Source organism: Cucumis sativus, chromosome 3 (genome assembly GCF_000004075.3).
Source record: "Cucumis sativus cultivar 9930 chromosome 3, Cucumber_9930_V3, whole genome shotgun sequence".
Classification (NCBI taxonomy): Eukaryota; Viridiplantae; Streptophyta; class Magnoliopsida; order Cucurbitales; family Cucurbitaceae; genus Cucumis; species Cucumis sativus.
Genome location: NC_026657.2, coordinates 34,547,533 through 34,563,791, shown reverse-complemented (window position 1 = coordinate 34,563,791; position 16,259 = coordinate 34,547,533). Strand labels below are relative to the sequence as shown.

Genomic DNA, 16,259 nt, shown 5'->3' with positions numbered 1-16,259 from the left:
TAACTTAAAAGAATGAACAAAATCAACTATGAATATTCACAACGTTAATTTTATAATTTAACCTATATCAAACAATCATGTGGCTAAATATTTTCTAAGTTGCATGAGCCACCCACAATCCATCTAGACAAAAACTTTTGCCCTTCAAACAAGAACAATAATAAAATTTTGTCTAGTAGTAATTTTTTCTGCTAAGAATGATAAATATATAGTTTAAAAATGCTTTAATTTGAGCAAATATTATAAAGTTTGTACCTTACGATAGTACTATATATATATATGTGCTCACGTGTCAATCCAAATTTATAAAAAGGATAAACTTAGCTGTCCAAATGATATCATTCTACTTGCAAATCTTGTTTTAAAATTGTTAGTTTCTAACTATTATTGAACCTAAGATCTGCCCTTATAATTGTAACCAGCTATATACATATATATATATATATATATTGCCTTATTAATTAATATTTAGATAATATATAGGAAAGAGGAGTTTTTTTTTTTTTTTAATAGCAAAATATACCAAAATCCATTTAATCATTGAAAAATTTACTATATTTGGTAAATAGTTTGATTGTTTTTGTGCTATTTAAAACAAATTAGTTTCTTTTCATTTTTTTATTATTCGTATTTTTAAATAAGATGAGAATTTTAACATTTATTGCAAAATATTTAACGTTATTTTTAATTAATATTAGTTTTTCTTCTTAACTAATTTAAAAGAACCAAAACTGGATTGATTCTTCCTCCCACGCATTGTCATGAAAAAGGAATAAATCAAACTAATTAAAGAATAAGTTAGTTTTGAGTTGACAATTGTGAAAATGGGAGAAAGATTATATATTTTAGTGATGCAAGCATTTGTTAATTCAATCGTAAAAACATATATCATATATACTAGTCCACGTATAAAAGTACACCAACATTTGGTTAAATATAAATTCACCGGAAGATGGCAACCCAACTAAACCAAAGTTTTATATGCATATCTTGTAAGTTGGTGTGAATTTTAGAGTAATCATGATTGATTTGACTTTAAAATGATTTAATGAGCTCCCTAACGTGCAACTTGAACATTAACCTTGACTCACAAACCCCTAATATAGTCTATGAAACGAAAAACAAAAGAAAAACAACCTCCACAAATTTCAAACTAATCATCTCAACCTCTAATAATATAACACAAATTAATTAAATAACTAAAAACTTCATCTAACATTAGATAAGACACTAATTATGGCGTACCAAATCATCTCGTAGCATCGATGGTTCGATCATTCCACGGTAATAATTGGAGAAAAACTAACAACTAAGAAGGGACATATTAAGAGAAAATGTCATTATAAATAATTGAATTATTGTAGGAACAGAAAATTTAAACTAACATTCTTTAATATATATATATAATAAAAGATAAGTTACTCTCAAGAGGGAGAAAACTGCCATTCACGTGCAACCAATGAACAATTCCAAATTGAAAATTCATGATCAAATAGTGCGAAAGGATATCCCTTTCATTGATTTGGCTCTATTAATTTGTAGTGTATCAACGTCCTTGATGGTATGGCTATACTATAGTTTTATCTCTTGGCATGTTCTTGCCACAAATCTTAGCTTGGTTTTATAAGGAAGAAGGCGGCTGCCGAAATCAATTGATCCAAATGAGAGAGAGAGAGAGAGAATAAAAAATGGATCCCTTGATAGAAAATATATATACACACACATACATATATCATATATTATAATAGAACACGAAAAGAGTGTTTTGTCACCACTCAAGTTGTCTTTTGAACTGTGGAGCTGATGTGTGAATAGTATATCTAATATAGAACTAGTTTTCAGTCTATAAATACAGGCCAAGAATCTTACTTTCTTTGTCAATCTCCTACTTGTAGAATTCTCTCTCTATCTCTATCTCTATCTCTATCTCTATCTATTTGACATGGAGATGGGTAGGAAGAATTTGAAATGTCTTACAACTATTGCTTTCATTTGTGTTTTTGTTTGCTCTTTTAGTTTTCACTGTTGCCATGCTAGAAAAACTGTAGACTACCGCCACTGGCAAGTTCATCGTCATCATCAAGGTAGCGGCCGCTCTTTGAGGTTGACAGGCAGTGGCCATGTTGGAAGTGAGGGTGTTGTAGGAACGTCACTAGCAAGTAAAGGTAGAGCTACTAATGGTGGTTCAGGAAATTTTAATGTGTTGGACTTTGGAGCTAAAGGTGATGGAGAGACAGATGACACTAAGGTGAATTTAGTTTTTGTTGAATGATATAAATTATAATATTAAATTTACATTTACTTAAGAGCTTAAGCTTTTTGGTTAATCGGTGATTTAACATGGTATAGGTATAATTGGTCCAGAAAGTTTTTATGTAAAGCCTACGAAAAGAGAGATGTTAGATGATATAATATTAACTTGCCTTCACCGCTAAGAATTTTACTTAATCATTTTCCTTATGTAGAAATTTTGTAAGCATTTACGCTTTACAGAATTTAAAACTAACAGAAGGTTCTTAACAATGTATACATGGCAGGCATTTCAGTCAGCTTGGGAGTCGGCTTGCAATGTAGAGGGATCAGTTGTGGAGGTTCCCTCAGGTTCCGAGTTCCTCGTTGGCCCGATTTCGTTCTCGGGTCCAAATTGTCAACCAAACATTATGTTTCAGGTCAACATCAATACATTGAATCCATTTTGGAAGTTGATTTGGAGAACTGTTTTTAAATGCAAAGGAATCTAATAAACTTAATAAGTCAAATTTCAAAAACAGTTCTACCAAGAACTTTCCATAAAGCTCCTTTGTGCTGCAGAGGAAATTTTTCTTGATGACACATTTTAAAGTACATCTCTCATATTGACATGCAGTTGGATGGAAAGATCATTGCTCCTACAAGCCCTAGTGCTTGGGGTTCAGGAATGTTACAATGGATTGAATTCACTAAACTTAAAGGAATTACAGTCAAAGGTACAGGGACAATTGATGGACAAGGCTCGGTTTGGTGGAATGACTCACCGACAGACAATCCCACTGATAAAAATTTGGTAATTTTGTATGGACGTATTTGGATTGACCTTCTATGTGTTTATAAGTTAAACACTTGAAAAATATGTTTATAAACAGTTAAAAAGTCAATCCAAACGGACCCTATACCAACTTCAATGAAAGTTAAAAGTATTTCATATTTCCAGTCAAACAGCTTCCTGATCACAGGTTTAATTCTCATGCAACAGGACAAGGAAAGCAGTGGTGGAGAACTTCCAAGCACCAAACCAACTGTACAACTCTTGGCCTAAACTTGTTAATAGAAATGGATTCAAGAGAGTTTTTTTGTTTTTGACTAACACTTTGTGCAGGCACTTAGGTTCTATGGGAGTGATGAAGTAACAGTCTCTGGAATAACAATCCAAAACAGCCAAAAAGCTCACCTGAAATTTGATAGTTGCACAGCAGTTCAAGTCTCTTCATTAACAATATCATCACCAGGTGACAGCCCAAACACAGATGGAATTCACTTGCAGAATTCTCAGAATGTGATCATTTCAAACAGCAATATAGCTTGTGGTAATGCCCAACTTTGAATACTAACTGCAAAGAAGACTTCCTTTAGCATGAGAGTTTTTACTTCAAAAAAGTATTCTAACTTTACATAAGCAAATAAATATAAAGTAATCCAATTGGTTAAGAGCCAGAAAAGACCTTCAACCAACAAGCCATTTAAATGTGGTTTTAAATTTGCTTTTTTGCCTAACAGTACTAAGAACTTTTTTATTGATCTGTTTTTAAAAGTTGAATAAGAAACATTTAACTGACCACGTATTCACTAGCTAAAAAGCAAATAACAGCCTTAAAACTCAACTGCCAAATAGTACCTTATTCCCTAAAGAACTCTTCTGATGTGACCACAATTTTACTCTCGTGACAGAGGAAAAAGTCTTCCAGGAATGGAATTTAAATAATCAGTAGCACTATGAAACTGACATAAATAAAAATTTGAACAACAGGAGATGATTGTATATCCATACAAACTGGAAGCTCAGGTGTATACATACACAATGTCAACTGTGGACCAGGCCATGGAATTAGCATAGGAGGACTAGGACGTGATGACACAAAAGCATGTGTATCCAATGTCACAGTCCGTGATGTTAAACTGCAGAATACAATGAATGGGGTCAGAATAAAAACATGGCAGGTATATAAAACCTTCCCTCCTCTAATTTTGAACTCCAATCTATAAGGACACATTTACCAACCCGTAATCATAATAACACAAATACGTAAACATAATCTTCAGTCATATTTTATTTTTACCGCTCATCTTCTCGTTACCATTACTGCTAAAGTCTAGTGGTAAAAGTAACGATAACCGTAAATGTGACAACTTCATAATTCTAAATAAACAAGATCTTCAAGAAGAAAAAAAAGAGTAAACAAGATCAGTAGCAATCAAATTATATTTGCGATTCAAACTCATTATAATTGATCCATCAACAAAGTTTTATTACAGTTATACCATTTTTCATTACCGTTTGGCAAACATGTCCTGAATGTATGAGAGGAAAAGCAAGGAAAAAACATGTACGAACCTATCATTAATTATATGAACATACTTTTCTCAGTTGTTTGTCCAAAACTCCCTTAAATCAAACGTAATTTTCAGCAACTAACAAAGAGTCATTTGATTTTGCCATTGCAGGGGGGTTCAGGCTTAGTACAAGGAATACTATTTTCAAACATTCAAGTTACAGACGTTCAAACTCCAATAATGATAGACCAATACTACTGTGATGGGGGTAGATGCCATAATGGATCTTCTGCAGTAGCAATTTCAGGAGTAAACTATGTAAACATCAGAGGAACATACACTTCAACGCCGGTCCATTTTGCCTGCAGTGACAGTCTTCCATGCACAGGTGTGACATTAGACACCATTCAGCTTGAGGGGAGCAGTGGCTCGAACGAACCATTCTGTTGGAAGGCATATGGTGAACTGAAAACCTCCACCGTCCCTCCCGTCGACTGCTTGCAATCTGGAAATCCATTTAAAGCTCAAGCTCATGATTCTTGCTAAGCTTTGCAGCTAAATATTAATTACATCAAAGAAGAAAAAAAATACATCATAAACTGCTTAGAAACATAAACTATATGTTACAAAAAGGGGTTCTATAGAAAGATAAATTACACGGTAGATTGCTTAGAAAAAGAATTGGTATATGCTACAAAAAGGGTTCTGCAGTCATTGATGGAGATTTAGGAGAAAATTTACATGATATACTGCTTATATATAGAAATGTTATATGCTTAAAAACCTGTTTGCCACAATTATGGCTCTTCCTCAAAATTTATCATTGCTGCATAGTAGGATGAATTTCCACTCCTACAAATCAACTGAGTCAGAGCAAATTTAATTTATGACAGAGTATTGAACAACACAACATTCGGATTAAGCCTCGCAAACTCAAAATTTCTTGGTAAAATGACTAGCACATAAATCGGGTAATAACCAGATAATCATCAAGTAAATCGTAAGAAAATTGACAATAACAACTGATTAAAATTTTACTTACTTATATATTACGCAACCAAAATTTTGATTTAAGATTTTGTAAATGCCTAGAAAACTAGGAATAGAATAGCTGGAAATAAAATGTTTGAGAATCAAATTGAATTTATGAAATTAAGCTGAAAAGTCTTACATGGATTTAATAGAATAATTAATTAAACGGTATATTGATAAAAATAAATTAATTTGGAATCGATAATAATTTTAAACTATAAATAACTTGAAAACTAAATAATTGATTATTGGTTTTGATAATTAGACTTAACCCTATATATTCAATTAACGTAATGTTAATGATAAGCTAATACTTATTTATAATTAATTAAGTTTATCATTGGTGATTGTAATTTCAATTAAATAATATAATAAATATATTTTAATACAATATATGACGTAAAAAATGGGAAAAAAGAAAGATAGGAGTATGATATATAAATACAGAATATTAAACTTTATTTTTTAAATATTATATGTTTTTAATGAATGAAGTAATATAAACTAAAGCTAATCTCAATAAATAAATGATTGATTATTAAAAAAAATAAAGTAATAAATTATTATTATTGAAAATTGAATTTTCATACTAACTAAATTTAATTAATCTTAGTTTATCCATTAAATATATTTAATATATTGTTAGCTAATTAATTAATAATTTGGATAAAGAAACAGTTTTATTAATTTAATTGTTATAAAATAAGTTGGGTAAATATTTTAATAGATTAATTTTTTTAAATAAAATTTTAATATTTATTTTTTAAAGTTAGTATTAATTAGTTAACTATATTTCAAATGAAGTTAGGTTTAAAACAAAAAGAAATAGTTAGAGTGGAAAAAAGAGGGAACCGAATTTGGGAGGAAAGAAAAAACGTTTGTATGTTGTAAATAATGTTTTCGTAAAAGTTTTAAAATTATGAAAGAAACGTGAGTTTTAAATGTTTGTGTCTATTTCAGTGTAGAAAACCCTTAAACCAAACGATCCATAAACTTTTAAAAACACTTTTTAACTTAAAAAAGAGTGTGTTTTCTTCTTTTTTTTCTCCGATCTCTTCTTCAATATAAATAAATAAATAAAATTGAGTGACTCTAATAAGAAAGCACGAGAGAGGATTTTAGGACTTGATGTTTAGAACTTAAATGTTTTAATGAACTATTTTTAAGATGAAGGGTTTTATGAATTTTTTTAATAATTTAGCACTCTCTTTTGAACAAAACTTTAACCATTTTTATAATTATAGGTAAAAGATATTTTTGAACATTTTCTAAGACTGAAGGACCTTTTGAAAAATTTGAAAGTTTTAGAGGTATTTTACGTACAAACAATAAAGTTTAGGGATATTTTGAAAGTTTAGTAAAAAGGAAACTAAATTATAAATTTATTTAAATTACTGACCAAACTTGCAATTTATGTCCTAAATGAAATGCAAAATTATGAACGGGAAAACGACGGCGTTTCTCCGTTCCTTTCGTTCCCTCCACGTTTGAACATATTTTCGAATCCACATGCAAAATAAAATAAATAAATAAATCCAAAGTCATTAGAAAAAGGAAACTTCGGAATCGGAAGGCTCTCTCTCTCTCCTGCATCCATATTCACATTCAGATTTCTCACGAATTCGAGCGGTAATCAATTTTCATATACATCGATTTTCATCATTCATTTCTCAAAGTTGATCTCTCTGGAAGATCTTTTGTTGATCTGAAGTTGTAGATTTACGGATTCATTTTACGCATTTTTTCTGGTAGATTACAAATTGTTTTCGTAACATTGGAACGAATGATTGTTTGATTTTGTGGATTTGCGATTTAATTTTTTAATTATATGCGAAGATCTTTCACACTTCTCGACATACGTATATATATGTTCTGTTGGTTGCGGAATCAATTTGGTCATGTTTGTCGTAGTATTGGAAATCAACATGGGTTTGTTTGAAATTCTCATTGCATGGTTTAGATGTCGTTAGAGGATCCGTAACGATATGTGTTTCTGGAAATTTTAATTTATTTGGCTGTTCATTGCGTTTTTACTTTTGAATTCTTCTTTTTAAGATGTTTCTTAGATTCATGATAATTCACTGGGTGTTCGTAGTTGAAGATCTATTTGTTTAATATCTAAACTTTTCTAAATGTTTGATTTTTTATTTTAAGTGATCTTGCTGTGAATCTGTGATAGAAGGAAGCGGAAATGGGTTTGACCTTTACGAAGCTCTTCGGTAGGCTTTTTTCTAAGAAAGAGATGCGCATTTTGATGGTTGGTCTTGATGCTGCTGGTAAGACAACGATCTTGTACAAGCTGAAGCTTGGAGAAATTGTGACCACCATTCCCACTATCGGTGAGTCTTTATCGTATATAGTACAGTTTTTGTGGAACTTCGGAAAATGGGAACTCAGATGTAGAATCACCTGCCTTAACTAGTGGTTTATTGACTCCTAAGAGAACGAGATCTATGTCAATTTTCACCCTCTATAGCGGCAGTCTTTTCAAACCTGCAGCATTAATATTACACATAGGGTTCTAAATTACTGTCTCATCTTCACTAGCAATAACAAAACTATTGCCACCAGTGGACATGATATCAGAACTCCAGCGTTTTCTTTTCTCTGCCTGTTATTAACAAAATTAAGCCCAGAAACTCTAAATCAACCAACCATCTACATCTAATCTTAGAAATGCACAGAAAAATAGAAGTCTAAGATACACATCACCCTACAACAAGTTTAAAAGAGATGTTATGTAACTGGATGTGACCATCTCTAAGGTTGATGATTTGATCCCGATCCCACAATTGTTGACTCAAAAGAATAACTTGATGTAGTTTTGTGGCCAAGTGAAATTATTTCTCAGTCAAGAAACCTAATTAGGAATTTTAATTAGAGTTCTCCAGTTCAGGTAAACTGGAAGATGAAGTTCAAAGCTAGGTTCATCCTTCTGGGACAAATATCTCACGGATCTTTTACCCTTAACATTAGGGTTGATTACAGGTCTGCAACTTCAAGCTAATTGTGGAATTTGAGGGTTTTACAAGAGACAAGCTAGCAAATGAACGATGAATAAGATTAAATACTCTGGTTTTATATAGTTGCTGCGAATCGTAGTATCTTTTGGATTCTCACATTTGGGTTTCCTAAGTATATATACAAATTTCGAGGCAATGAAATAATTTGTGATTTGTGAAACAGTTAGATTTCTTCCCAAACTAATTTTAGGTCAACCGGTGGTTTCCTTCAGAGCATTACAATTGTTGCAAAATGTTTAATAACTGCCATTATGTTGAATTTTATTAGGATCCATTTTAGGTAAGTCATAGATGTAAGACTCAATTCTTTTCTGCAGGATTTAATGTGGAGACTGTAGAATACAAGAACATCAGCTTTACCGTTTGGGATGTTGGTGGTCAGGACAAGGTATGCATCTCCTTTTTTCATTAGTGAAAGAAGAGAGACGAGTTCTGCTTCTAACCATATTTAAGAGATAACCAGTTCATTTTGAATTTAATATCAAAATAGAATTTCACTCTTCTAATTCTTTTTTCTCCTTATAAGCGCATAATGTGGTTGATGCTTTAGTAAGTTGCTATTTGGAGTTTCTTGTTCTAATGTTAATTAAGGCAGCAAATGCCATTTTCAATATTTGAGGGTTGATGCCATCATTTATTATGTTTTGATATGTGAAACTCTGTAACATTTTGAAACCTAATAAATTTGAATCGGCAGTAACCATATTGGTTCTAATTTGGTATGTTGCTGCATGCTTTTCTTATTTTCTTAATTTGATCATATAATATAATTTGGTATTACCACAAATATAATACTTATATTTTCCTGAACGACTGATTAATCATGCATGAATATTAGTGGATTATCAGTGAGCCCCTTTAGGCTTTTGCTTATGTTTTATATGTTCGCATGTTCTTTAAATTAAAAATGTTCTAAGAAATTATTCTGAACTCTTATGTTTACTCGAAGTTTGACTGAAGTGGTTTCCTTTTGAAAGATCCGTCCACTTTGGAGGCATTACTTCCAGAATACACAGGGCCTTATTTTTGTTGTGGATAGCAATGATAGGGACAGGGTCGTAGAGGCAAGAGATGAGTTGCATAGGATGTTGAATGAGGTATGTTTGTAGATGCTTTTATCTTTAATTGGCAGTTCCCCTACTTGATGGACTATAGCCGTGTATAGGCTATAGCTTGCTTTTGTTCCTACTGTATCCATATTTTTCTGTATCATGCCCAATGCCTCTACTTCCTTCTTGTTGCATTATTGTTTCTTTTTAATGCCTTTTAAATTCTCCTATTTGTCACCATTTCTCTTATGGGATATAGTTCATAAACTATTTTTTTGCGACTTGCCACTAAGAACCAGGATTTTATTTGAGTTTGTTACAATGCAGTTAGTTCTGTTACGTTGTTGTGCTTAGTAAGACGTTTTGCTAAATCTAGCTACCTAATCTGTTGTTTGGTTTTGATTGTCTTCCTCTTCTTCCTCTTCGTGTATTTATCAATGGTCAGAAATGCTACCCATTTGACAGTGACCGACTTTTAGCCAGTTACCGGTCATTCAAGAGTATGATCGATAAAGATATGTTGTATTGCTATATATATAATCTTCTTTTTGGTTTAGTGGTATTGCCTAATTCAGACGCTTTGTGGTGTCTCATAAAATGTTGAATCGTCTCTCTCAGGATGAGCTTAGAGATGCTGTTTTGCTTGTATTTGCTAACAAGCAAGATCTTCCTAATGCCATGAATGCTGCAGAAATAACTGACAAACTCGGTCTTCACTCCCTTCGCCAGCGCCACTGGTAAATATGCTTTCGCTCCCCATTACGATGTCCTTATCGATTTGATGCAGCATTGCACAGTCATTTTCTTGTTTCACCTATTTCAGTAATTGGAAGCAATTGTAGAAACATGATCTAATTGTACTCTTTCCTATGACAACTAAGTGGATTTGTTTACTGAACTTTCGAATTAGGAAGAGGGAGTTTCATTCTAATATAAGAAAATTGACACAATATTTTCAAGATTTTCTGAGGTTGCTGGTGAGATAATAAAGTAATACCGAGCAACTTATTTTATACGGTGTTCCATACCAGGTACATCCAGAGCACATGTGCGACATCCGGGGAGGGCCTGTACGAAGGTTTGGATTGGCTTTCCAACAACATTGTTAGCAAGGTAAATACACCTTTCATGTGATCTCAATTTTAATTTATTGCTTCTAATTTTTCATGGATCAATTAATAGAAATCTTGATTCAATTTTGAAATCCGATGCCTATACTATCTTGTCATAGTAAGATTTGAACTTTGATATTGAGTTAATAGAATTCTAAGATAATTAAAAATTTAGGGATTAAAACTGAATGAACTTGGAAGTTTATATACAAAAAGCAAGACTTCGACTTTGACAGATTGAAAAAACAGTACGAACTTGAATGTTCAACACAAAATAAGTAAGATTTAAACTTTGATATTAAACTAGTAGAATTCTAAGATAATTGGAAATTTAGGGATTAACACCTAAAGAACTTGAAAGTTTATGTACAAAAAGTAAGATTTGAACTTTGATATCGAGTAATTCGCTCTCACTTTCTTTTCAGGCTTGATGAGAGGTGGTTGATGGTTTGGTTGGTCAGGACTGTGATCAAGAGGCCATTCGTGAAAGGATAGTGTTTTGTTTTTCCTTTCAGTGATTATTGTTATAATTAGGGAAAGAAAGTTCTATTTTTACACATCATATGTACTCAGGATACTCTAAGCTACACTCTTAGCTTTTAAAGCTTCATTCTTTTATTACTTTTCATTTAATCTCAATTTCAATATTTTCATCTGATCAATATGTTTATTTCACACAAAAAAGCAACAAAAAACGGGTTCTTTGAAGTCCAATAATTACGAGGTCGGAGGTTTAAATTTTCATGTTCTTCGAGAAATATGCTTGTGCCATGGCAAGCTTGTTGCTCGACTCAAGGTTAGCTATGTTTTTTCACATTCATATATGGAAGTGTTAGATGATACAGCTTGTGAGGAAGGAAGGGGATTTTGAGGTATATTAATGTTTTGGAAGAATTGTTAAAGCCATAGTATTTTTTGTTTGTCTGATTGAAAAATTAATATAATTTTGATTGGTTTTTTGAGGTTTCAAAAGTTTGTTTGATCTATGAGATGCGTATCAACAAAGTGCGTTATTGGAGAGTGGCTAACATTTCATTGAGGTGAAGAAGAATGCAGTCAATGAGATTTGGGTCTTTCGCTGGACGGTTGGGTAATACACATCTTTTTGTTCCATGTTTAAACTCGGGTTATTGCTTCTTTTGTTTTTGTTGTCTCCTCTTAGTTTAATGTCTCATTTAAACCTATAATTTACTTTTTTTTTTATAAAAAAAAAAAGGAAATAAAATCAACTAATATATAAATGAAACCATATAATCCATTAGCTTCTAGAGAGAGTTTGATGAGATTTAAATCTAAATCATCTATCACTAGTACTATTATAATTATAAATAACAAAAAAAAAAAAAAAATGAAGTAACAAACCTATGATGTAACTTAAATAATATGGTCAAAGTATAGAAAAACCACCAAAGTATCAAAATCAAAATTCTTAAGATCATACAATTTAGTAGTAGCATTCATAATCATAATCTACAATCACGATTTTCCAAAACCAGCACCAACCTTCCTTCTAAAGTTCTCTATTCTTTCAGGACTTGGTAATCCAGTTCTATCTTCGTACTTCTTTTCTAAGGCCTACATCGATATTAAATAAATAAAGAAACATCTTTAGCTTAAATTCATTTTCAATCACGAAAATTCACTTTTCCAAGAGTAGTTTTATATATATATATAAAATTGTAATTGAGTGATTTGTAAACGAAGGTGTCATTCTACTTCTAAACGACAGGGTAGAAGTCCTAGAGCCGTATATAGGTAAGATTAGTATGAGGCTATTTCTCTCAAAGTCTCATAAATCCATGTTGGAAAGATGAGTACTTTGGTTGTTCTAACCTGTATGTTCTGGAAAAATAAATAGAAGAAGAAGAAGAAGTTAAATAACACGTCTGAGATCCCTACTTGGTTCTTGAGACTTAAATTTTGGGTTGAGACAAATTTGAAAAGTTGAAAATTAACTAAATTACTAGATATAAATTTGAATTTTATGTCTAGAGGAACTCTTACTTTTAATTTTGTGTCAATTAGATCAGTGAATTTTAGGTATTTTGATCTAACTTGGACAAACTTTGACTATTCTTATGTGGAGGCTCTCTATCCTTCCTACACTTGATTGTCTAAGAAATTGGTAAGATATTAAATTTTAGCTAGGGAAGGATTATAACTTGAACTTATTCCGATTAAGCTTTTGCTATTTAGATAAACTCTAATTCAACATTAAAGACATCCTATTTAGATCAACTCCCTCCTATTGTTCAAGGAGATTTCTTTGGATCAGAAAGGAAATGAAACAATGGGCAGAGGGTAACTCACCTGCAGCTGAGGGCGAATGGTCTCGAGTACTTCATCCGTCATTCTATCGAAAAACAAAGTTCCCTGCATATTTAACACCTCTTAGAAGAAAAAAAGAGCTGATCCAAATGCTTAGTGACTATTATCAGAGGATCCAGACCAACATAATCATGCACCGTAGAATGCCACTAGAGCAATGTTGCTGAAAACAGAGTTTGTGAGGAAGAATGTGCATAGACACAGTTAAAGCTATGTTTGGGAGTGATTCTAAAATGGTTAAAATCATTTTCGTCATTTTCAAAATGATCTTGAAACATATCTTTAATCATCCAAAATCAATTTTCATGATCCCGTGTGAAGATAAATTTGAATGGTTAAATGCATGTTTCGAATTGACTTTTGAACATGAAAAAAGTGAGTTTAACAATTTTAAGTTCATTTTCAAACATGCATTAATTAAACGTTGTAAAAGGGAATGCTGTGTATAGTAACTTAAATCTTGTACTAATCAAAAGACCTGCAAATGGTCAAATTCATGCTGGAAGACTCTTGCAGAAAGGCCTGACAAGTTGACCATAAACCTTGTACCACTGATGTCTCGTGCATCAATCTTAATTGATTCTGGTCTCTGCAGTTTCAAAAGAATGAAAGTATTAGTTTAGTCCCTAAAGTTCCAGGGTTGTGTCTAATAAGTTCCCATACTATCTAATTGTGTGTGGTCAGTCCTTAGAATTTTTAATTTGTGTCTAATACGTCTTTGAACCTTAAATCATGAAAAAAAGAAAAGACAAAAAGCTCATGATCTAGTGGACAATTTCTAAAACACCTAAGCATATTAGCCTCAAAAATGAATTTCCTTTGGCTTTTAATTTCATGAGGTATGTGAATTATTAAAAATGCCTACGATTTCTATTAGACACGTTTAAAAGTTCAAAGCCATAAAACACTTCCAAAGTTTAATGACTTAGAAAACATAAAGTTAAAGTTTAGGGACATTAAAGACTTTTTATAATTGAGAGACCTATAAGATAAAAAGAAAAAAGTTGATCTCTTGTAAGTTCACTTCAAAATAGCATCACTTGCATTTGACTTACTGTAGGCCCTCAAGGAGAAGGTGTAGTAAGCTTTAGAAGGAGACAGCAGTCAATAGAATTTAAACCTACATGACAAACTAAAAATATCCTATATATTAGAACTAACTTATCTTTAGCTTTGGTTGATAACATACCAAAACTTAGCTAATTGGAATCTAAATTTGTCAAGAAAACATATATCAAGTTCAGAAAAAGATACCCAGGGCCATCCTTAGGAATATTAAGCTAGAAAGAGTAGGCACCATGCAGCGAAAGATAAGAGCCAGTATACAACAATACCTCTACATCAGCATATATCATCGGGAATGATAAGCAACCTTCATTAAAGAGTACAGTTTTCTTGGAATATCTGTAAACTTTAGGGTTCACAAGAACAATTTCCTCCCCTTCACCACGTTCACCAACTGAATTAAATACCATAAGTTGAACATTAACTCCCACTTGAGGTGCCGAGAGCCCAATACCATCAGTTCTGTGGACAATGAAGCCAACAAGTATTGTTCACTTTCCTGTAAATAACAAGGTAATAATGGCTCTAACTTAGAGATCATCATTCATGCACGATAAAAGCTTTTCATAGATCACCTAATAAGAACAGATTCAGCTAACGGTAAAAGATTGAGAATACAAAAGTTCATGGCAAGATCATTGAAAAAGATTGAACATGTTCTTGAAGCTTATGATATGTTTGAAAATGATTTTTGTAATATATTTGTGAGTGTTCAAGCCTTGTGTGCACCTTGATCAATATCACGAGACAACTCGCTCCTATAAAACTTAGGTGTAAATCCTAGGTAGTTGGCCATTACTTGATATTTTGATCTTGAAATGGTTAAAATCACTTTTCTCGGATTATAAATAACTCTCAAACATGCTTTGAATCATTCAAAACCAAATTTAATTGTATGAAAATAGTGTTTAAAGTGTAAAAGCAAACACTCAAACGAACATATGAAATCACTTGTCATAAATTAATCATAAACAAATCATTTTAACGAAAACCACTATTGATAAAATCACCTGTCATAAATTAATAGTTTAACGTGGTCTTAGATTAGTAGTACTTTATGTTCATATCTTGTAAATGTCTCGGTAGTCTACTGGTTAGATCTCGTGCTAATTTCGAAACTCACAAGAGAATGAGAAGAGTGGCAGAAACATTAACAAGTTTTAAAAATATTGAATGGAAGTCTCTTAAACTAAAGATTTGCATCCTTCTTTCATGGAATGATAAAAATACAGGCACGCAGTTATCAGAGGCAATGAGAAGAAATTAGAACAAACAAATAATTCAGAAACTTACTTATACATTACATCAAACATTTCCTGCACCAACTTCTTCAGATTATCATCAAATGAACCAATACGCTTATTCTTCGCTCTAAGTATTGGGTCCGGATATTCCACAATTTTGAGCGGTGCTTCAAATTCAAGATCAACAGCTAAAAAAACAAAAATCTTATCAGCTAAACTAAATACGCCTATGTGAAAAATCAAAGAACTGACAATAGAAAAAAGATTAGCACTACAAGTAGCCAAAACGAAATTTGAGGTTTGAACTTACACGAAGCTACATCGTCTTCTTTAGCAGAAAAGCCTCGTTTGGCCTGCGCATAAACCAGAGTCGACGGAGCCTTAAACTTACTCGAATGGGAGAATAACTTGCAGGTTGAGGAAAAACCGCTCAGCCTGCGGAAAACGGCGGGAGGAGACAACCAGCAAGATACAGTAGGAAGAAGAGCGTGTGGGAGAGAAATGTGTAACCGAGTAGCGTAGGCCATGGCGGAGGGAAATTGGCCGGAACGGCCGCCGATGGTGGACCGGTGAGGAGCAAACCTGAGCCAAGGGACGCCTGCTGTTGAATAACGATCTCACAACCTTTAGCGAAGGAGAGAAGCTGTGGCTAAAAGTTGTGCCGTAATGTGTAATTTTGGCGAATATTAGGGAAACAATTGGAAATTTCTGAGGGGTTTAATTGCAAAATAAGGAAAAAGAGAGAGACAAAAATGGAAAATCAAGAAAAAAGAAGGGGTGCTTTTGTATTTACATTAACATAATCGTTTAATATTTGTTTCAAATATCTTTTAAAAGTTAAAATGCATTAATACTGTTAGCTTTGGAAAAAAATAAAAC

At 32.3% G+C, this 16,259-nt stretch overlaps 3 protein-coding genes across 5 annotated transcripts; 2 read left to right on the top strand and 1 right to left on the bottom strand.

Moving 5' to 3' along the window:
* Positions 1 to 1,882: 1,882 nt before the first annotated feature.
* Positions 1,883 to 5,343, top strand: LOC101216650 (polygalacturonase At1g48100). The gene is made up of 7 exons (XM_004141053.3): positions 1,883 to 2,248; positions 2,538 to 2,669; positions 2,867 to 3,043; positions 3,233 to 3,277; positions 3,356 to 3,563; positions 4,004 to 4,194; positions 4,699 to 5,343. The coding sequence occupies exons 1-7, from the start codon at positions 1,943 to 1,945 to the stop codon at positions 5,071 to 5,073; spliced, it is 1,434 nt and encodes a 477-aa protein (XP_004141101.1). The 5' UTR covers positions 1,883 to 1,942; the 3' UTR covers positions 5,074 to 5,343.
* Positions 5,344 to 7,060: 1,717 nt separating this feature from the next.
* LOC101218063 (ADP-ribosylation factor 1) lies at positions 7,061 to 11,405 on the top strand. Of its 3 annotated transcripts, none has more exons than XM_011653979.2 (7): positions 7,061 to 7,188; positions 7,739 to 7,898; positions 8,900 to 8,970; positions 9,560 to 9,679; positions 10,250 to 10,368; positions 10,663 to 10,744; positions 11,169 to 11,405. In XM_011653979.2, exons 2-7 carry the CDS (start codon positions 7,751 to 7,753, stop codon positions 11,172 to 11,174), a joined length of 546 nt encoding a protein of 181 aa, XP_011652281.1. In that variant the 5' UTR covers positions 7,061 to 7,188; positions 7,739 to 7,750; the 3' UTR covers positions 11,175 to 11,405. The 3 variants fall into 3 exon arrangements, with proteins under 3 accessions (XP_011652281.1, XP_031738095.1, XP_011652282.1); XM_031882235.1 differs by having other exon boundaries at positions 7,069 to 7,188; positions 7,714 to 7,898; XM_011653980.2 differs by having other exon boundaries at positions 7,073 to 7,188; positions 7,742 to 7,898.
* A 687-nt stretch (positions 11,406 to 12,092) lies between these two features.
* Positions 12,093 to 16,052, bottom strand: LOC105435009 (peptide deformylase 1B, chloroplastic). Its single transcript, XM_011653981.2, has 6 exons — positions 15,691 to 16,052; positions 15,430 to 15,568; positions 14,406 to 14,598; positions 13,550 to 13,660; positions 13,054 to 13,116; positions 12,093 to 12,318 (listed from the first exon to the last, which is right to left on the bottom strand). The coding sequence occupies exons 1-6, from the start codon at positions 15,905 to 15,907 to the stop codon at positions 12,220 to 12,222; spliced, it is 822 nt and encodes a 273-aa protein (XP_011652283.1). The 5' UTR covers positions 15,908 to 16,052; the 3' UTR covers positions 12,093 to 12,219.
* Positions 16,053 to 16,259: the final 207 nt, after the last annotated feature.